At 36.3% G+C, this 22,372-nt stretch overlaps 2 protein-coding genes across 3 annotated transcripts in view; both read right to left on the bottom strand.

The window, feature by feature from the left end:
- Window positions 1-316: 316 nt before the first annotated feature.
- Window positions 317-22,372, bottom strand: part of LOC117326286 (protein FAM49B-like) — a 31,850-nt gene continuing 9,794 nt past the window's right edge. For both annotated transcript variants that reach the window (XM_033882969.1, XM_033882970.1), the window contains exons 3-11: window positions 16,869-16,966; window positions 11,539-11,660; window positions 10,453-10,558; window positions 8,106-8,242; window positions 7,317-7,391; window positions 5,733-5,935; window positions 4,286-4,412; window positions 3,023-3,093; window positions 317-2,567 (exon numbers count right to left, since the gene is read on the bottom strand). In XM_033882969.1, coding sequence (XP_033738860.1) covers window positions 2,501-2,567; window positions 3,023-3,093; window positions 4,286-4,412; window positions 5,733-5,935; window positions 7,317-7,391; window positions 8,106-8,242; window positions 10,453-10,558; window positions 11,539-11,660; window positions 16,869-16,941 — 981 coding nt within the window. In that variant the 5' untranslated portion in view covers window positions 16,942-16,966 and the 3' untranslated portion in view covers window positions 317-2,500. The remainder of the gene's footprint in view (window positions 2,568-3,022; window positions 3,094-4,285; window positions 4,413-5,732; window positions 5,936-7,316; window positions 7,392-8,105; window positions 8,243-10,452; window positions 10,559-11,538; window positions 11,661-16,868; window positions 16,967-22,372) is intronic.
- On the bottom strand, window positions 19,703-21,819 carry LOC117326587 (vegetative cell wall protein gp1-like). The gene is made up of 2 exons (XM_033883344.1): window positions 21,780-21,819; window positions 19,703-20,307 (listed from the first exon to the last, which is right to left on the bottom strand). The coding sequence occupies exons 1-2, from the start codon at window positions 21,817-21,819 to the stop codon at window positions 19,703-19,705; spliced, it is 645 nt and encodes a 214-aa protein (XP_033739235.1).

Here is a 22,372-nt window from a genome sequence, read left to right as displayed (position 1 = left end):
ATATTTTAACCATACAGGTAAATATCCTACATATTTTAGCCTTACAGGTAAATATCCTACATATTTTAGCCTTACAGGTAAAAATCCTATATTGTAACCATACAGGTAAATATCCTATATTGTAACCATACAGGTAAATATCCTACATATTTTAACCATACAGGTAAATATCCTACATATTTTAACCATACAGGTAAATATCCTACAAATTTTAACCATACAGGTAAATATCCTACATATTTTAGCCATACAGGTAAAAATCATATGTATAATAATGCTGTTACCATCACATACATTTAGCAAACAGAAGCTGTTGATCAGGAACAATACATCGATAGGTTTTGTATTTAATCAGAAATATCGAAGTGTATAGATTTTTGTACAGATACTCCAAGCTCAACACACACTACATGTAGACGGTGATGGGACACAATTTAACCAGCAAAGCCTTATAAAACACAACGGCAATAAATTAACTTTGATAATATAACTCCGTACAGCAAATTGCTGTGTTAGTTAGCCCCGCTCAAACTTGGAATGGACAGTCACTGAATCGTACAGCAAGTTTTAGCAGACTCTCCAAACCTGGCTAGAGACCAACTTTCTCAAACATCAACTACCGTACCACTATCTCTCGTAAGTGTTCCTTCTCTTGTTAGGGGAAGACAACCCCACATCAAATGGCCCAAGGAAATCATATTTGGTCCGTGGGTAAGTAAATATTGGTAACTACTTGCCCAATAATTCTGCACAAATTTTGAATTATTTTTCAGCAAATTAAATTGCCTTTTATTGGACCACTATGTTTTCATCATTAAAACTCAATTTCAGCTTTACAGAAAATTTTCCTTTCAATCCACATATTTTTTTTCTGAATTTTTTTTTTCAAAGCTTTTAATGGCACTATAGAAATGAAAAAAAAAAAAAAAATCAAAATACAATGTGTAAATGTTGTAAAGTTAAAATGATAGTAGCAGTGATTTTCTATATGGGACGCTGGATCTAACTGGATAAACATTTTTAACACCGGTAGGTTATGTGGATACTTGAGCTGTGAACTACTGGTATAAAACACCATATTCACACTGTATTATACTGTAAACATGGCTATTTCCACTGGGGTTTAATTTTGCGAATTCATTAAGTAAATTACCTGTGTTAGGGTTACTTCCATGAATTTTTCTTTTGCACCTATTCCATAAATACCTCAAACTTTACAAAATAATAAGCATGGGGAAAATTCTCACTATGGAACGGCCTTTGTATATTTAGCATAAATTTCCTCCATCATAAATTTCCACATTTACAGTAAAAAGATCTTGTACATTGAATCAATGGTATTTACTATCTTCTTCTTAAGGGGTTTTTGTTAACCACATAGTCATAATCAAACACTCGGACAAATATATGTTGGCACTTTTCATCATGATTTTGAAGAGAATAAGCGAAATATTAAATTGACAACAGTTTAGAAAGTCTGAGATTTTTGTTACCAGCGAGTTAAGAGCACATATGATATCTTATGTATTTTTATGACAAATTGTTATATATACATTTTTACACATACTGCTGTGAACAAACTCAGCATTCAATGGTATAGATAACAGCTGATGAGTTTGTACAATAATAATATGAAATTTAAAAACAAGTCCAGCTAGACTAGTGGAATGATCAACTTTCTCTGCTGCCATCACTGTTCAGCTTTCCGATGTCCGTAGTAAATCTCAAAATTACAGTTTAGTTTTGTTGGTTCCCGAGTATACTTCAACGTGATTGTGATGGGTACCAATACTAGTGGCATAACAGCGGATCCTTGTTAATCTCACAAGCGAGTTAACCTGGTGATAACTCTGATGACCTGGTTATAACTCTGATAAGCTGTTAACCTGGTTATAATTCTGATAACCTTTTAACCAGGTTATAGCTCTCATAACCTGGTAATTGGTTAACTCTGATAACCTGTTAACCTGGTTATAACTTTGAGAACCTGCTTACCTGGTTATAACACATATAACTTGTTAACCTGGTGATATCTCTGATAACCTGTTAACCTGGTTATAACTTTGATAACCGATAACCTGGTTATTATATAACTGATAACCTGGTTAACTACTTATAACTTTGATAACCTGCTTAACTGGTTAACCATGTTAAGTTACTTAACCACAAAAATCTGGGACAGATATACATGTACTGTGCTGTGGTTTTACACGACACAGATGCCATTATAGTAAACAATGCTCTCAAACAACATGTTATTGCTCACCAACATGTACGAAAATATGCAAATATGAAAATGTGTGCCTGACTAACAAAGATCCACTGTATGCCTGGGATAGACACTCTGATCCACCACAACCCTGCTACTGAATTACAGTACCCCCTTGACCTTTGAACCCTACTGACCATTACATTGGTCAGTCCACAAGTCTATAAGTTTTAGCACTAAATCACTGCCTACAGCTGGACCATGTCATGGTTGTATATATACACAGTAGTCTCATTCTGCCAGAATCTGTTTTATAGCCTTTGGTGTTGATTCGTCATTTAGATGGGTTGTCGTGTATCTGTAAAAAGGAAACGACATGGATTAGTGCAAGCTTTTCATTATAATAGTTGGCTAGAAATATCTGTAACACATGAAAGATCCTGCTCCTATGCAACAGTGCATGTTGTAAATCTTCAAAGATTTTAATACTTCATGACACTAATTGGTTGAAAATATGAAACACTAGCAAGCGCTGGCAAGAATTATCTTTAGTATTGGTATAAAGCTTATTGCAAAAATGGTAAATTTATCATAGTATATTGTGACAGTTATTTTTGATAATATCAGAAATCTGCCTGATGAATTGTGGGTAATGATGTTATGGTTCTATAGTTAGAAAATGAAAGTTTTAGTTGGATTGAAGCTCACCCCCAACTTCTGCCTTTTATTACTGTGAATATATAGTAGGAGAAGGGACTAATATTTTTTCTATAAAAACTTATACTAAATGCAGACATCTGTGCATAAACTTACCTTAAAGCGTTTAATAATCCATCTACTCGGCCTATGTGTTGATCTTTTAGTACTTTTATTGATGCCTTCACCTGTAAACAAACGATATCAACATTAGGTGCTTGACACAACCTACTGGAACTGCTGCACGAGGAAATTAATAACACGTGGAAGAGTCTTATAAAGAAATAGATAATGATAAATTGGTTTGGTTTGTTTTTGTTTAACGTCCTATTAACAGCCAGGGTCATTTAAGGACGTGCCAGGTTTTGGAGGTGGAGGAAAGCCGGAGTACCCGGAGAAAATGATAAATGATAATGATAAATAGTCTGATTAACAAATACATGTAGATAATGATATAATATACATACCAGGGTTTAAGTTGTTTTCAGTAAGTTTCACATACTTATGTTAATGTATTTTATGGTAGCTACTTGACTTGTAAAATCACAAATTTTGAAATATGAAGATTTTACTTGTAATCAATTACTTTGTGACATGTGAAATTTATTAATGAAATGTGAAGTTGACATGTAAACTTTGTTTGGTTTGGTTTATTTTGTTTAACGTCCTATTAACAGCTAAGGTCATTTAAGGACGGCCTCCTGTGCGTGCGACATGCATGCCTGTGATGAGTGCGTATGTGAGTTTTGGGAGGCTGTGATATGTTCGTGTTAAGTCTCCTTGTGATAGGCCGGAACTTTTGCCGATTTATAGTGCTATCTCACTGAAGCATACTGCCGAGGACACCCAGCAGCACACCCCACCTTGTCACATTATACTGACAACGGGCGAACCAGTCGTTCCACTCCAACTATACTGAGCGCTAAGCAGGAGTAGCAACTACCATTTTCGAAGACTTTGGTATGTCTCGGCTAAGGGACAGAACCCAAAACCTTCCTCATAGGGGCGAACGCTCAACTAAAGGCCAAAAGTGAGGCATTGTCAAGGGAGACATTAGGAAGAAGAAAGTTGTTAAGAGAGAAGAGAAAAGATAAGATCCCAAATTTAGTCGCCTCTTACGATCATGTAATGGGGGCAGCAGGTACAATTCTTACGCCCTACCTGCAGGGCAGACATGTGAACTTATATTTACATGTGAAACTTAATCTATTCCTGAACACTAAACAAGAAGTTTGACCTTACATCAATTTTTACTTTTTAATAGAAGATTGGTCTGTGAACTTATATCTACCAGGTATTTATGAATTCTAAACACAAGTTTGACCTATGAACTTACATCTATTAGTGATTTTTCAACAGAGGTTTGACCTGTGAACTTACATCTATTAATGAAGTTTTGGCGAAAGCTCCTATAGGATGTACATGATCGTACAGTATGATCACGCCTACCATCACACGCATACAAAACATCCTTGTGTCAGCATTTTGGAACCGAGCATTGAATTCTCTGTTTAAAGAAAAAGACATAAATATAAAGTTACATTTGTGTTTAAAGAAAAAGACATCAAAATGAAGTTACATTTGAAAAGGTGACAAACCTGTATGCTTAACTGATCATTTACCCCAAATAAGCCTCTGTCCACAAATAAGTCCCTGCCCATTAATAAGTCCCTTTCTTATCATATTTATCTACAAATAAGCCTTTGCCCGCAAATAAGCCCCCCCCCCCCCCCCCCCCCCCCCCCCCCCCCCCCCCCCCCCCCCCCCCCATAGGATTATCATACACACCACAGATTATCTATAGGATTATCATACTCACAGATTCTCTATAGGATTATCACACTCACAGATTATCTATAGGATTATCATACTCACAGATTATCTATAGGATTATCATACACACAGATTATCTATAGGATTATCATACACACAGATTATCTATAGGATTATCATACTCACAGATTCTCTATAAGATTATCATACTCACAGATTCTCTGTAGGATTATCATACACACAGATTATCTATAGGATTATCATACACACAGATTATCTATAGGATTATCATACTCACAGATTCTCTATAAGATTATCATACTCACAGATTCTCTGTAGGATTATCATACACACAGATTATCTATAGGATTATCATACACACAGATTATCTATAAGATTATCATACTCACAGATTCTCTGTAGGATTATCATACACACAGATTATCTATAGGATTATCATACACACAGATTATCTATAGGATTATCATACTCAAGGATTATCTATAGGATTATCATACTCACAGATTATCTATAGGATTATCATACACACAGATTATCTATAGGATTATCATACTCACGGATTCTCTATAGGATTATCACACTCACAGATTATCTATAGGATTATCATACACACAGATTATCTATAGGATTATCATACTCACGGATTCTCTATAGGATTATCATACTCACAGATTATCTATAGGATTATCATACTCACAGATTATCTATAGGATTATCATACTCACGGATTCTCTATAGGATTATCATACTCACGGATTCTCTATATCATTATCATACTCACAGATTATCTATAGGATTATCATACTCACAGATTCTCTATATCATTGTCATACTCACAGATTATCTATAGGATTATCATACTCACAGATTATCTATAGGATTATCATTCTCACGGATTATCTATAGGATTATCATAGTCACAGATTATCTATAGGATTATCATACTCACAGATTCTCTATATCATTGTCATACTCACGGATTATCTATAGGATTATCATACTCACGGATTATCTATAGGATTATCATACTCACGGATTCTCTATCATCTCTCTACAGATATTGGCCATTGCTCCCAGACATTCTGTGGTGTTTTCCACGGGGAGTTCCTTGTTGTGGGTGACAAATTTGGTGGTGGCATCACTAAGCACCTTAAGCATGGGTGTGGCATTTGCGTAAAACAGTGACATCCTGTTTGCCATTTCGTTAGATACCACATTTTCCGTGTGGTTATCGTCCTAAAAAAACAAATTAACATTTTTAAACAAAATTTTAGTTTATCACACAAGTTATTTTCATAAACTTGTGATGTCAAAACAAGTTTCTCTAATATTCTTTCATCTGACATTGTACATGAAACATTACATTCTGTATTAGCACATTATTTTGGTAACAAGAGGCCCGAAGGGCCTGTTAAGTGACAGGTCTTAAACCCCAATTTTTTTTTATCAGATTTCGAATTTATTTATTAACTCAGTCAACTTTCTTTTAGTGTAAACAAGAGGTCATTTTACAAAATAATTAATTAAACATGGCTGACAAGGCTTTGGCTTACATACAATACAAGCATGAGTGATAGGCATACAGCAATGCATTATGAGATAAGTTTGACATGATGTTTTATTGAGTAAATTTCGTCGTTGCAGTTCTGATAAAGAATACTGACACCTGATACTTAAATCAGTCAGTGGTAAATCTCATTAGTGCTTTACAACCTTGGCATAATGTAAGATTTTAGCACATTTGACCTTTGTGACCATAAAAATATTTCAAGGTCATTCATTTGAACAAACTTGATAGACCCATGAGACCCTCCATCTCGGCATGCCAATTGCAAAATATCATGGCCCATAGGCTTTTGGATAATCAGAGGTTGTTAAAAACTTTCCACAGATTTTACCTCTGTGATGTTGAAAGCAAGTCCAGGTGTAGGTTTATTTTATTAATGTCCTATTACCAGCCAGAGTCATTTAAGGACGTGCCAGATTTTGGAGATGGAAGAAAGCTGGAGTAGAGGTCAGATATCTAAACTTGGTAGCCCTGCATCGTAGCATGCTACTGGACCAATAGTGAGATGCTGATTAATTGAAGTGGGATGGACAGATGGATGGAAAAACCATGGACGAATATTTAAACAGTAATAATCAAGGTCCCTTTGAGATCAAGTGATATAAAATACTTGTGTAGTGTAACAATCGGCAATCTTGTGATCTGTTTATAAAAACAATTTTGGTTAGAAAATGTAAACTTTATTTATTTTACAACAATTGCGAAACAAGTTATATCAGCTTATATTAATCTTGCTTGATGACCTGAATGGAAGCGCACAAGGGGTCTTACTGCAGGAAGAAACCGGAGTACCTGGGGAAAACCGATGTGCTCAGGCATGTGAACGCGTACCTTTTCACGTCCGATCGGAGAATCGAACCCTGGGCGCCTAGGTGAAAGGCAAGTGTGTTACCACAATGCCACCCGACCACCCTCATTTCGGTTACTGAATGATCATATACTTAAAGGACAATGCTGGATAATGCCAATATGTATTCTGAAATACTGATATCTTTCTGTGTTGGTTCAATCTCTTAGCATCACCAATACTAATTTTGCTTATCCTCCTACCTCATTGACCATCTTCATTCGACTGAGCGTCCTTCTGTAGTAACTGAAGTCATTCTGTATGGATGGGTTTGTCATCTGTCAAGTCAACATCAATCATGATCATTAGTAAATAAACTCCAATGAGGTCAACATGAGAATGTATGAACCTTATCAATCTGGCTCTGAACATTCTCGTTTATATTTATTGTTGACAGACTAATATAATTCCTAACTTCTTCGAAGTGTTTTGTTAGGGCTGAGAACTTTTCAAGTGCATAAAGCTGCATCTCGACATGCATTTACTGAATATTAAGGAAATTATCATTTTATAATAAAACCTCTTGCATATATCTTTTTGATTTTGATCAATACAGTTTTATAATCTTTTATTGATGTGAAAGAAAAATCAGACAATATCTCTGGTCTCGGTCAATAAAACCTTATCAAAAAGCTATGGTCTCGGGTTAATAAAATCATGTATTAACCCTATCAAAAAGCTATGGTCTCGGGTTAATAAAATCATGTATTAACCCTATCAAAAAGCTATGGTCTGGGGTTAATAAAATCTTGTATTGACCCTATCAAAAAGCTATAACTGTATATGCAATATAGAAACAAAGATGATAAAAAAGCCAGTTTTAATTTATTATATATATATATATATATGGGCCTTGTTCTCATGATCTACGACACAAAATTAAGTGCCTGGCCTGGCTAGCATTACCCAAAGCTGCCTAACCATTATATTAGGACAAAATCATTCCATGTATATTATATATATACATATAGTGTGTTTATTCCCATACTTACTTTCAAGTCATCGAATCTGAGAACAAAGTCTAGTATTTCGGCAAACTGTTTGAATAATGCTTGTTGTGACTCCAGGTGTTCCAAGGGAACCATGTCATTGGAGCAAAGGTCGGACAGTAAAATTGGTACCACATGCTCTGAGGAAATAAAGGATCATTTTTGTGTTAAAGCATATAGAGGAACAGAGTTATGTGAAAGGAACATCTTGTATTTCTTGAAACACAATAGTGCATTGTCATAATCTTCTACAAGACGGAATCCGAAGTCTGCTGTTATCCCTATACAGCTATCATTCTTGAAACTAACATGCATTAACAAGGGAATACTATGATATGTACATGTATATATATTTGTCACTTTGGATAGATTTCTTTATTTTTTTTTTCCTTTATTAGAAAAAGCAATTAGAATCTTCACTGTCAAAATACAAGATGGCTGCCTGATATGCTCTTCCAACAAGTCTCAAAATATACCATGTACAATTAAAGACTTATATATATATATATATATATATAAGGGTACCAACATAGGACATATGAGAAATACACATCCATTTCTGCGACAGAGAGAACCTGAACAAGAATTACTTAAGACATTAAAACAGACTATAGGTGAATTCCTGGTCAAAGACAATGAAACAGACTATAGGTGAATTCTTGTTTAAAGACAATAAAACAGGCTATAGGTGAATTTTTGTTTAAAGACATTGAAACAGACTATAGGTGAATTCTTGTTTAAAGACATTAAAACAGACTATAGGTGAATTCTTGTTTAAAGACAATAAAACAGGCTATAGGTGAATTCTTGTTTAAAGACAATAAAACAGGCTATAGGTGAATTCTTGTTTAAAGACATTGAAACAGACTATAGGTGAATTCTTGTTTAAAGACATTAAAACAGACTATAGGTGAATTCTTGTTTAAAGACAATAAAACAGACTATAGGTGAATTCTTGTTTAAAGACAATAAAACAGACTATAGGTGAATTCTTGTTTAAAGACATTAAAACAGACTATAGGTGAATTCTTGTTTAAAGACAATAAAACAGACTATAGGTGAATTCTTGTTTAAAGACAATAAAACAGGCTATAGGTGAATTCTTGTTTAAAGACATTGAAACAGACTATAGGTGAATTCTTGTTTAAAGACAATAAAACAGACTATAGGTGAATTCTTGTTTAAAGACATTGAAACAGACTAAAGGTGAATTCTTGTTTAAAGACATTGAAACAGACTATAGGTGAATTCTTGTTTAAAGACATTAAAACAGACTATAGGTGAATTCTTGTTTAAAGACAATAAAACAGGCTATAGGTGAATTCTTGTTTAAAGACAATAAAACAGGCTATAGGTGAATTCTTGTTTAAAGACATTGAAACAGACTATAGGTGAATTCTTGTTTAAAGACAATAAAACAGACTATAGGTGAATTCTTGTTTAAAGACAATAAAACAGACTATAGGTGAATTCTTGTTTAAAGACAATAAAACAGGCTATAGGTGAATTCTTGTTTAAAGACAATAAAACAGACTATAGGTGAATTCTTGTTTAAAGACATTGAAACAGACTATAGGTGAATTCTTGTTTAAAGACATTAAAACAGACTAAAGGTGAATTCTTGTTTAAAGACATTGAAACAGACTATGGGTGAATTCTTGTTTAAAGACAATAAAACAGGCTATAGGTGAATTCTTGTTTAAAGACAATAAAACAGACTATAGGTGAATTCTTGTTTAAAGACATTGAAACAGACTATGGGTGAATTCTTGTTTAAAGACAATAAAACAGGCTATAGGTTAATTCTTGTTTAAAGACAATAAAACAGACTATAGGTGAATTCTTGTTTAAAGACATTGAAACAGACTATAGGTGAATTCTTGTTTAAAGACATTGAAACAGACTATAGGTGAATTCTTGTTTAAAGACAATAAAACAGGCTATATGTGAATTCTTGTTTAAAGACAATAAAACAGACTATAGGTGAATTCTTGTTTAAAGACATTGAAACAGACTATAGGTGAATTCTTGTTTAAAGACATTAAAACAGACTATCAGTGAATTCTTGTTTAAAGACATTGAAACAGACTATAGGTGAATTCTTGTTTAAAGACATTGAAACAGACTATAGGTGAATTCCTGGTCAAAGACATTGAAACAGACTATAGGTGAATTCTTATTTAAAGATGTTAAAACAGACTATAGGTGAATTCTTGTTTAAAGACATTAAAACAGACTATAGGTGAATGGAATTTTAAACATTTTACAATCTGATACCTATCTATACATTGTATACTACTAATCAATTTCAAATTGTGTCTACAGTGTAGAAGTAGAAGTCTTTATTTACCTAACTGTGCACTAAATTCGAAATAGGTTTTGAGTTTCTCCACTAGGGGGCAGACAGAATCCCATGCCTTCTCCTGTAGGTCGTCATTGTTGGGATTGGATATTGCCTGAAAGAAATGTTAAGATTTTGTTTTAAAAGTCAACACCATTATATTGAGGTATATAACATATCAAAATACATTGTTTGGGCCTCAGATAGCCATTATAGACAGGTGACTTTATACACTGAGAGGGCCTCAGAATATGGATGATGGCCATGCATTATATACATTAGGAGGGCCTCATAATGGCCATTACAGACAAGTGGCCATTATATACATTGGGAGGGCCTCAGAATGTCCAATATAGACAAATGGCTGTTATACATAGGTAGGGCCTCAGAACGGCCATTATAGACAAATGGCTGTTGTTATACATAGGTAGGGCCTCAGAACGGCCATTATAGACAAATGGCTGTTATACATAGGTAGGGCCTCAGAACGGCCATTATAGACAAATGGCTGTTATACATAGGTAGGGCCACAGAACGGCCATTATAGACAAATGGCTGTTATACATAGGTAGGGCCTCAGAATGGCCATTATAGACAAATGGCTGTTGTTATACATAGGTAGGGCCTCAGAACGGCCATTATAGACAAATGGCTGTTATACATAGGTAGGGCCTCAGAACGGCCATTATAGACAAATGGCTGTTATACATAGGTAGGGCCTCAGAACAGCCGTTATAGACAAATGGCTGTTATAAATAGTTAGGGCCTCAGAACGGCCATTATAGACAGATGGCTGTTACATATTGAGTCAGGAAAATACCAAACACATATCATAATTCTAGGTCTTTCGTTAAAGAGAACATGTGTCAAATATATAGGTCAAGGTCATTTCCTAGCAAACTTTTCCATGCTTCATCCTTTTGGGCCAGACAAGCTAAATGGTTACTGGAATTTCAACAATCTACATGAGGTTTTAAAAATAAGATTGCCAAATGAAACCTTTTAATCAATTCAAGCTACGTAACTAACTAATCATTGATACTACAGACGGATATGTAAAGCTAGTGGTATCGGATTAAACATTATCCTCTCTACCTGTCGTATTGACTCGGACGCTCCCTGATAGCCCTGCACACTCTCTAATATTGATTGGCCTTCGTTAAGTACTAACTGTACACTCTCCCATGTCTCTCTTTCTTCTGCTGTCGGTTGGGCATCTACAACACAAAAATCACAAATACACTGAAAGTAACACAATAAAGCTTTAATTAACATCTAATCCAGGGAAGAACTTCTTGGTGTGCTTTTCTGGTGCGAATATGAGCTAAATATGTCTGGGGTTCATGAAATATCTTAATTCTAGCCTGAAAACAATATTTTTATTTCAAAGTCGTCTACATGATCAACCTTTCATCTCAAACCTTAATCATGACCAATTCACCAGAATTTCATAAGATGTAGAACTTTTAGGAACTAAATCTGTCCAGGGGCTTATAAGATATCTTAAATGAAAGTTTTTATTTACTATATATATAATATATAATACGTGCCTCACAGGGTGGTTTGGTGGCACCCCTGGGTTCAATTCCCCAATGACATGAAAAAGGTATGGTGTCACCTGAGCTGGCTGACCATGTGGATTCCCCCCCCAAGTAAATCTTCTCACAGTTAGACCCCTTAAGATCACACGATTCCATTGGGGCCAACAAGCATGATATTAACATAATTTGATATAACCTTTTCAAAACTTTTGTAAAATAAATAAAGTTTATATTCACGGACCTGTATACATGTAAAGAGTTTTTATTTTATTGAATTGAACACTTAGGTAACGGTTATCCAGTTGCGCGGGAATAAGAATGATTAACACATTTAGAGGTCAAGTAGTGTATACATTAATTCAGTTCTACAATGCAATTGTCAGATTTCTCGAAAAAGGAAACAGAAATGATAGCTATATAAGTGGGGTTGGAGATCATATACACTTAGGTTAAATAGCAAGTAAAGCGTCAGAACACACAAATATTTAACATCTATATAAACATGTTATCAGTAGAACTCATGATCAGTACTTATAAGGTTTATTACAGAGGAATATTTGAACTTCTGAACATTTTTAGTACTTTTAAAAATATAATATCAACATCTTAACATTTCAGTAGTTAGTACAAGAGGAATAATTGTACATTAAAACATTCAATTTTAGTACAGAAGATTATTTAAACATCTAAACATTTTAGTTTAGAGAAATACTTGAATATCTTTGAACTTTTAATTTTAGTTCAGAGAAATATTTGAATATCTGAACCTTTTTAGTACAGAGAAATATTTCAAACTTATGAACATTATACATGTATTTCAAAAAATTTTTTAATATACAGTATAAACATTTTTAGTACAGAATAAATAGTTAGTCTAACTATTTAAATACGGATGAATATTTGATCTTCTGAACATCTTTGGCACAGAGGACATCTTAATATTTTGCACATCTAAACATTAAAGGAAAAAAGATTATTTGAGCATCTATGGCGATGATTAAAGGCCTGTAGCAGTTATCTTTTTTTTTTTGTCAAATATGAAATATGAAACAGCGAAATACAAAATAAAGCTCCTGAACTTATCCTAGAGACCATTTTTTATTTCTGTGTTTGCTGGGTTTATCATGATCACCCTGTGAACAGCCAGGGCCTTTTTAAGGTGGGGTCTCCCTGTAGTAGTTGGTGACTACTTCACTGAACAACATATAGAATGCTCGTAACATGCCATCCAGAGTAATTAGGGTAAAGTGTCTTGCCAAAGGACACAACCACAGCAGCACTGACTTGCCCATTTATTAGGTTCCTAATAAAAACAAACTGACATGGGTCCAACCCTGCACCTCAGATCTTCATTTAAGGTTTCATGGCTGGCGATCTAACTGACTATATTATCGCGGAAACCTGAGCGCGATCCTACAGACCAAAAACACAGGAAGGTCACCGTCTAACTATGACCAGGTAGGTGAGGTGGTCATCAGACTCCAGTAGGCGTAATTATTATGACACAAATTAAAAAGATATTTGTTGCTTACTTAAAATTTACAAAAATAAAGGTTTATTGTTAATTAACACATCTGTGTGTACCAACACCATACTACAAAAAATACATTTGTATACAGTAAAACTTTAAATTTTTTAAGACAATTACAGAATGGATCAACCTTATCCTCGAATATGCCACGTACCGTACGCGTGGTGTAATTAATAAAATGTTTACCATTTAAGTTTGAGGAGGGATTTGTTAATTGATTTTATCTTACCAGGGACTTTCCTACAATTTTTCAACTGGGTCCAGGGTCCAGTGAATTGGGAATTTCTATGCGACAAAATGTGACATTGGGAAAACAAAAAAATAATGAAATTCATACAAATTTCAGGTTTTCTTTGCCTTTATACTATTTTTGATTTCATTTTGTTACCTGAAGCTGTTTTTTATTTTTCAAAATTGCCTAATAAAGGTCTTTGTATATAAAACATACCTAATCATTAAAAAGTGACTTCAAAATTGGGAATTTTTTAGTGGCAAATTAGGAATTTTCACAATTTTTTTTTTAGGGGAATGGGTCCTTTTAACAGACCGTTTCTATTGTAGGAAAATCCCTGCTTACTATCTTGATACTGATGATTCTTTCGAAATGGGGCTTATTTGTGGACAGGGACTTATTTGAGGATAAATATGGTACTAAATTTCAGATATATATATATACAATGTAACAAACTATTTCTCTAGATTTTCGGCTGTGATCATTATAAACGATTTTTACTGTAGAAAAACCTCAGATGACTAAATTTAGTAGCCATTTAAAGAAACTCGAGAGAGATACAAACAAATATTTAATGCCGGTGAAAAAAACAGCATTTTAAACATAATAGACCATTCACAGTAAAAACCCATAGGGCCTGGTAATGGATAAATATAAAAGCCAGGAAAGTATCTCTATTGATTGAGGAAATACAACACAGATAAACGGCAATCTAAAACAAGTCCATATACACATGCACAGAAATTAATTGAAACTGATTCTACGGAAGCTTCTTCCCTAATAGCAGAAGAGACAAGCTGTCTTGTAATGCCTAGCAAACTAAACAGGGTGCAAAAAGATATACAGCCTGGGTCCCTGTAAGGTGTGCCCAGAAATCGTGATCCAATTATTTGTTCCTTATTTAAAGGGGCCTGACAGGTGATAAATTACTGCACAACAACACAGGAAAAAGTTTTTATTATTACACACCACGTTTAAATTTATACAACCCATGTCTAAAAGTCGAGACTCTTAGAAATTGTAAATTTGTAATTTGTGAATTGCGTAACAATATAAATACATGCATATACATAACACAACTTTGATCTTGAATACAATGTATACATACCTAGCAGTATTTGTAATGGGCAGAACTCTATTCACACTCAAGTACAGTATATTTACTATTAAAGTTTAGGAAAGGTTTATTGCTGAACCACTTCTAGCTTACTACACATGTATTTTACAATGAAGGGGCCTATTTGTGGATAGTGGCATATTCGTGGACATGTACAGGTGCTTATTTGTGGACAATGGCTGGTGACTTATTTGTGGACAATGGCTAGTGACTTATTTATGGACAGTGGCTAGTGACTTATTTATGGACAGTGGCTAGTGACTTATTTGTGGACAATGGCTTGTGACTTATTTGTGGACAATGGCTAGTGACTTATTTATGGACAATGGCTAGTGACTTATTTGTGGACAATGGCTAGTGACTTATTTGTGGACAATGGCTAGTGACTTATTTGTGGACAATGGCTAGTGACTTATTTGTGGACAATGGCTAGTGACTTATTTGTGGACAATGGCTAGTGACTTATTTGTGGACAATGGCTAGTGACTTATTTGTGGACAATGGCTAGTGACTTATTTGTGGACAATGGCTAGTGACTTATTTGTGGACAATGGCTAGTGACTTATTTGTGGACAATGGCTAGTGACTTATTTGTGGACAATGGCTAGTGACTTATTTATGGACAATGGCTAGTGACTTATTTGTGGACAATGGCTAGTGACTTATTTGTGGACAATGGCTAGTGACTTATTTGTGGACAATGGCTAGTGACTTATTTGTGGACAATGGCTAGTGACTTATTTGTTGACAGTGTCTAGTGACTTATTTGTGGACAGTGGCTAGTGACTTATTTGTTGACAGTGGCTAGTGACTTATTTGTTGACAGTGGCTAGTGACTTATTTGTGGACAGTGGCTAGTGACTTATTTGTTGACAGTGGCTAGTGACTTATTTGTGGACAATGCCTAGTGACTTATTTGTGGACAATGGCTAGTGACTTATTGGTGGACAATGGCTAGTGACTTATTTGTGGACAATGGCTAGTGACTTATTTGTGGACAATGGCTAGTGACTTATTTGTGGACAATGGCTAGTGACTTATTTGTGGACAACGGCTAGTGACTTATTTATGGACAACGGCTAGTGACTTATTTGTGGACAATGGCTAGTGACTTATTTGTGGACAGTGGCTAGTGACTTATTTGTGGACAGTGGCTAGTGACTTATTTGTTGACAGTGGCTAGTGACTTATTTGTTGACAGTGGCTAGTGACTTATTTGTTGACAATGGCTAGTGACTTATTTGTTGACAGTGGCTAGTGACTTATTTGTGGACAGTGGCTAGTGACTTATTTGTTGACAGTGGCTAGTGACTTATTTGTTGACAGTGGCTAGTGACTTATTTGTGGACAGTGGCTAGTGACTTATTTGTGGACAGTGGCTAGTGACTTATTTGTGGCCAGGGGCTTATTTGCAGACTGGCTAATATGTGGACATGGGGATAAATACAGTACTACCTAGTTGACTATTTACAAGCAGGGTTTTTTCTTCCAAGTTTGGGATTGGACCTTTTTGCCTCATTTAGGGAAGAAAATTGGTGAATTGAGAAAGATTTTTCTGGGAGTAAACTGATAATTTTGGGAATTTGTCCTAAATAGGAAATCATTTCAATTGGGAATGGGGCCCATTATCGGCCCCAAAAAACCCTAATAAAGCCTTGACAAGGTTCATGCTTTTTCCTTTGAAACAGCCTCACTCACATTTTGAGAAACCACAATATCCCTTCAGAATAAGTCATGGGATTCATTTAAATTTGAAAACAGGGCTCTTCACTGTCTAAAATAAGCCTACTGATTCTACCCAGATTATATATATTTCTCTAAAACAGCATATCATTTGAATTACCTTATAATTTTTGAATTTGAACAAGTTATTCAGAAAACTTCAGTAGTCTCTAGCCATTTAGACCTACACCGCTAGATCTGCAAGTTGTATGTACAAGCTCTCCATCTATAATTTAGGTCAAGGGGATCCTAAAAGCTTTTTCGTGTATATTGGATACTTACTTTCAAAATCGACAAAGAAGTCTGTATCCTTTGGAGATTCCTTTGGAAGGATCAGACGGAGTAGGTTGCCCATCTTGGGGCTGTGTTCATCAATGTATCTACAAAATAGGGAAAACAATTTGTTATATTAAAATTCAATGTAGATTATTCTTCAAAAGTTATACATGCTGTGTATTTTCAATAAACTAATATTTTTATAAATTATCAATTTATCACACACAGTGAGGAACTGTTACATATAACAGAATTGAGAATTTGTGTAAATACATAATATAAAAGTGTTCTGTAATAAATTGAGACAGGATGGAGTTAAATCTAATTTTAAATGCACATGCTTCAACCTTTTAAGAAGCTTCAGAACATCCTTCAGATATGCTGAAATAATTCCAAAGAAATTGCTGATCAATTTATTTTAATGACTATTGCTTGCATAAATAAAATATAGTGAAATGACTAAGCACAACAAAGGGTAATAACTCTTTAAAATATAGTGCAAGAGGTGTGCATGCATAAATTTTCACTTAAAATAGTTCTGTAGAGAACAAGTACTCTAAAAATTAAATGGCCGAAAAAAAAAATTTCAATTAATTTTGATATTTTTTTAGTGTTTGGAGGTTTTCCGAAGGTTTTTCAATAGTTTAGTTGAAGCAACATAAACCTCTCTAGAGAAAGAAAAAAAAGCAAACAATATGAAAATTTTCAAAGAACATGTTTTTTTTCTGCTAATTTGATAATTTTTGGTGTTTGGACATTTTCCCTATGTTTTGAAATATTTTCAACCAACGCAAACCACTGTAGTACCTAACTCTATGAAAACTGTTACAGCAATACATATACAAAGTACATATTACAGTCTTGTATAACAGTAGGCACAGATCGATGGAAGGAAAATCCACTGTCCCAAACCTACTTATTACATTGTGATGGAGAATATTGTTTTTATACATTTCTCTGTGATGAAGAATAGCAGCTGATAACTTTCAGATATACCTGATCCAGAGGAGAATCTTCGATACATAAATCTTAATCAGAACAGTTACAGTTACCCTATGATATTGATGATAATCAGTAAATGTCACGTACACCAGATCAAACGTAAAATTCTGTACATTTTCATCACACCCAGCAAATGTTTCACAGGAATTACCTAGTTCAGATCCGAGAACTACATCAATATTTCATCCCATGTACACCTTTTGTTCTTTTGATACCAATTCCCAGTAGCCTTATGTGTATATGGAGATGTTTTAAAAGTGTACTGCACCCTAAATTTTAGTATGGACTCTCCCATCAGCACTGAAGGATCAGTTCATTTCCTATGGGGCAGGGTCAACAGGATGGACATGGGTTATTGATGAAGGGTGGTGAGAGATGATGACATCACACCACTTGTTACTGACACACAGGAAACCTCCAAACCACAAACAATATCTGTACTACTTTACAACATATTGGAAAATCTAATACAAGTTTCCTTATGATCTCAATTGCACAACATGTGGATTTGGCTAATTCGAGAATATGTAGGACCCTTTAATATAAAGAAAAACAATGTACAATATGTCAGGTAAGTTTTATTTAAAATTCATCCAGATAAAAATCCACAAAAAAGATCATTGATAAATATGTTGCCAATGAATAAATTGAAAAAGAAGCCTAATTATATAGCTTATTCATGAGAATTTCAAAGTTGATTTAGGTTCAATTCAAACAAATATTATTTCTGTTAAGTTATTTCATGTTCTTGTATCATAATCCTGGAATTTTGTCTTTCGCTGATTTAGGAACAGATCATTTAAGATTTAAGCAAATTTGACCCATGTGACCTTAAAATAATACATAATTAGCTCAAAGTTTATAAAATTCTTATATCTCATCATTCTTTTGACACAATGTTGATGAAGCTGGGATTCCAAGACAAATACATTTGACCCTGACCTGTGACCTTAAAAGAAAGTCTCCCATCTGAACAAACTTACCAGTATAATAGCCTTAAGCTTTTGTCCCAGAATGTTTTTGTCCAAATATCATGAACTTGGTCATTTCAATGTTTTCTTTCTGGTTTTGAGGACAGCATGAAAACACTTCAGATAATATGTTAACATCACATTTTTATTTGAAAAATATATAACAAGTGATTTTACCAGGTTTCACAAAGTCGTTAACACATAAGACTCATGAATACAGAAAATGATGGGTCTGCTCAAACGATTTTTTTTTTTGCTTCAAATCTTTATAAAGTAAAACCGCAATTATACTAACCATTGAAAACAAGATTTAAAGTACCGGTAGACTGTCTCTTTGATAGTAACAAACCTGACAAACAAGACAGAAAAAACATTTATTTATAAACCAGTATCATATTTCTAATACAATGGCTTCATGGTCTTTAGTTTTGTACCAGTACACCATACATTATATGACAGCTTTTTGAGAAATGCTTTCCTTTAAAAAAGTATATTATTTGTACAAAGCGCTATATATATATAGCCAGTATCCTAAAATAGTAACAAGTGACTGTGAGTCAGCTTAATGAGTCAAATTAATTACCAAGAGTTCCCATTGCTCGTTAACTATAAATATACCCCATCTTATACAATAATGGACATGATTCATACTTACAGAAAAATAACATAATCTAATTTGCATAAAATAACAAATGTGGATGGAAACAGTTGAATTACGTCAGCTTTATTATTTGGTTGCGGAGATGTAGAACATGTTGCAATATTGATTTGGAAAATGTTATAGACTTCTCCCAATGGACCGGCACTGTTTGTAAGTGGGAGAACAAAACTGATTCATCATCTCCCTAGAGGGCACCATGGTCTTTGTTACAATATGGGGTTGTGGGTGGAGGGGTTTGGGGGAGCTTGAGGGGGCTGTGGGTGGAGGGGTTTGGGGGAGCTTGAGGGGGCTGTGGGTGGAGGGGTTTGGGGGAGCTTGAGGGGGCTGTGAGTGGAGGGGTTTGGGGGAGCTTGAGGGGGCTGTGGGTGGAGGGGTTTGGGGGAGCTTGAGGGGGCTGTGGGTGGAGGGGTTTGGGGGAGCTCAGGGGGCTGTGGGTGGAGGGGTTTGGGGGAGCTTGAGGGGGCTGTGGGTGGAGGGGTTTGGGGGAGCTCAGGGGGCTGTGGGTGGAGGGGTTTGGGGGAGCTCAGGGGGCTGTGGGTGGAGGGGTTTGGGGGAGCTTGAGGGGGCTGTGGGTGGAGGGGTTTGGGGGAGCTTGAGGGGGCTGTGGGTGGAGGGGTTTGGGGGAGCTCAGGGGGCTGTGGGTGGAGGGGTTTGGGGGAGCTTGAGGGGGCTGTGGGTGGAGGGGTTTGGGGGAGTTCAGGGGGCTGTGGGTGGAGGGGTTTGGGGGAGCTTGGGGGGGGGCTGTGGGTGGAGGGGTTTGGGGGAGCTTGGGGGGGCTGTGGGTGGAGGGGTTTGGGGGAGCTCGAAGGGGCTGGGGTGGAGGGTCACTCAGGGTGCATGGCACTGTTGGTACAAGGCCAGGGAGAACATACCGATTCATCATCTCCCTAAAGGGCACCATGCATGCAGGACTTTATTACAATGTGCATGTGGGGATAGGGATAGAGGGGTTCGGGGAAGGGGACTTGAGAGGTAGGGTTGGGTTCAGAGGTTTCTGGGTGTAGAGAGGGTCAGGGTGCATGGTATAGTACCCGCTAGAGCACCTAGGGAGAATTAACATACTGATTCATCATCTTCCTAGAGAGGGCACCAGGACTTTACCAGGGACCTGGAGGGTGGGTGGGGTTCAGAGGGAGTCGGGATAGAGAGCTAGGGTCTGGATGATTTTGCTACCCAAGAAGAATATACCAATTCACCATCTCCTTAGAGAGGGCATCAGGTCTTTATTAGTGTTTATAAGGGCTGTGAGTGGAGGGGTTTGGGTCAAGGGGAAGGGTTTAGAAGGGGCTGGGGGTGGAAAGGGTCAGGGTGGACGTACGGTACTGTTGGTACCCATGCATATGGAGATCTCCCTATGGAAGGTACAGGACTTTATTACAATATGTATGTGGGGGCTGGGGTGGAAGGTATAGGGTGGTAGCTGGTGTGGAGGGGTTCTGGGAAGGGGCTGAATACGGGTGGCCTCCATATGTACCCAGCAAGAACATACCAATTCATTATCTTCAAGAAGACATCAGATCTAGATTACATTGTGTGTATATGGAAACTAGAGGGATTAAAAGAGAGGGTCTGGGAGGGGCTGGAGGGGGGCTGGAGGGGGCTGGATCAGAGTTTAAGGGTGCTGGGGATGGAGAAGGTCAGTGTGGTACTGTTGGTACCCAGGGTAAAAATACCGATTCATCATCTCCCTAGGGAGGGTATATATCAGATCTTTGATTATAATGTATATGTGGGATTTGGGGATTGAGACGGTTAGAGGGGTAAGGTATGGTTCTGGGTGCTGTTGGAGATTCATCAGTTCCCTTGGGAGGGTTTTAATAGGGATGCTTTGTACTTGATAATATGATTACAGGGAATGTATGGTGGGGGTGAGGCATTGAGGTTGGGTGGAGGGGAGGGGAGGGGAGGGGAGGGGAGGGGAGGGGAGTAGGGTTTGGGTGTAGGGGAGGTACATGTAATGTTGATGCCAGAGAAAGATATATACTACATGGTATGTGGGATGGGGTGACTTACAGTGGGGGAGGGGGATTGAGATGGGACTGCTGATGTCAGGGAGGGACATTAATACATGGTATCCATGTGTATGTGGGGAGGTGGGAGTGGGGGTTGGGGGTAGGGGTGGGGCGGGAGGGTGGGGGTGGGGGGATACTGTCGGTATAGACAACACAGGTTTGTGAACTGTTACTGTGAGGAATGGACAACGATATGTGGAGGGTGATGATCATGTAGAAAGGACCATTATTGCCAGTGACAGACATAGATCCAGGTTCAGACTATAGATACCAGGCTTGTGTATAGATGACTGGCCTGCTAGGTCACACATGTTTATCAGACCCAAAGTTTTTGCTTTAAATCATATTGTTGCTAATAGTCCACACAGTTAGAACAGAAGTTATATATAAAGAGTGATCATTCAAGGAAGAATTGACACACATTATCAATTTCCGATAAAACTCCATGACACAGATACTTTTAATTATAAAAATTTAACTATAACTGGAGATTATTTTAGTTTACATTGGCCCGATAAACAGACCATGTGTAAATAAATCTTTATTAAGTGGATGATACACACTTTTGTGGACACTTCCTGGTTTAAGCTATTCACCACAAAGGCCACACCCTTCGATCCCCAGTAGAATAACCAGGCATGGCTAATTAGGTCAATAACCAGGTGTGGCTAATTAGATCAATAACCAGGCGTGGCTAATTAGATCAATACCTAACATAATCTAGCAGTACCTGTACTCAACATGTGGATTTTTAACATTTAAGCAGAAATCATTTCATTCATGCGAGGCATATGTGTTATATTTGTAGTGACTAACATCTATAAAACACTGCAGAAAGATTTTGCTTTCTGATAAAATATCTAG

This window comes from Pecten maximus, chromosome 4 (assembly GCF_902652985.1).
Source record: "Pecten maximus chromosome 4, xPecMax1.1, whole genome shotgun sequence".
Lineage (NCBI taxonomy): Eukaryota > Metazoa > Mollusca > Bivalvia > Pectinida > Pectinidae > Pecten > Pecten maximus.
This window is presented reverse-complemented; position numbering and strand designations above follow the sequence as displayed.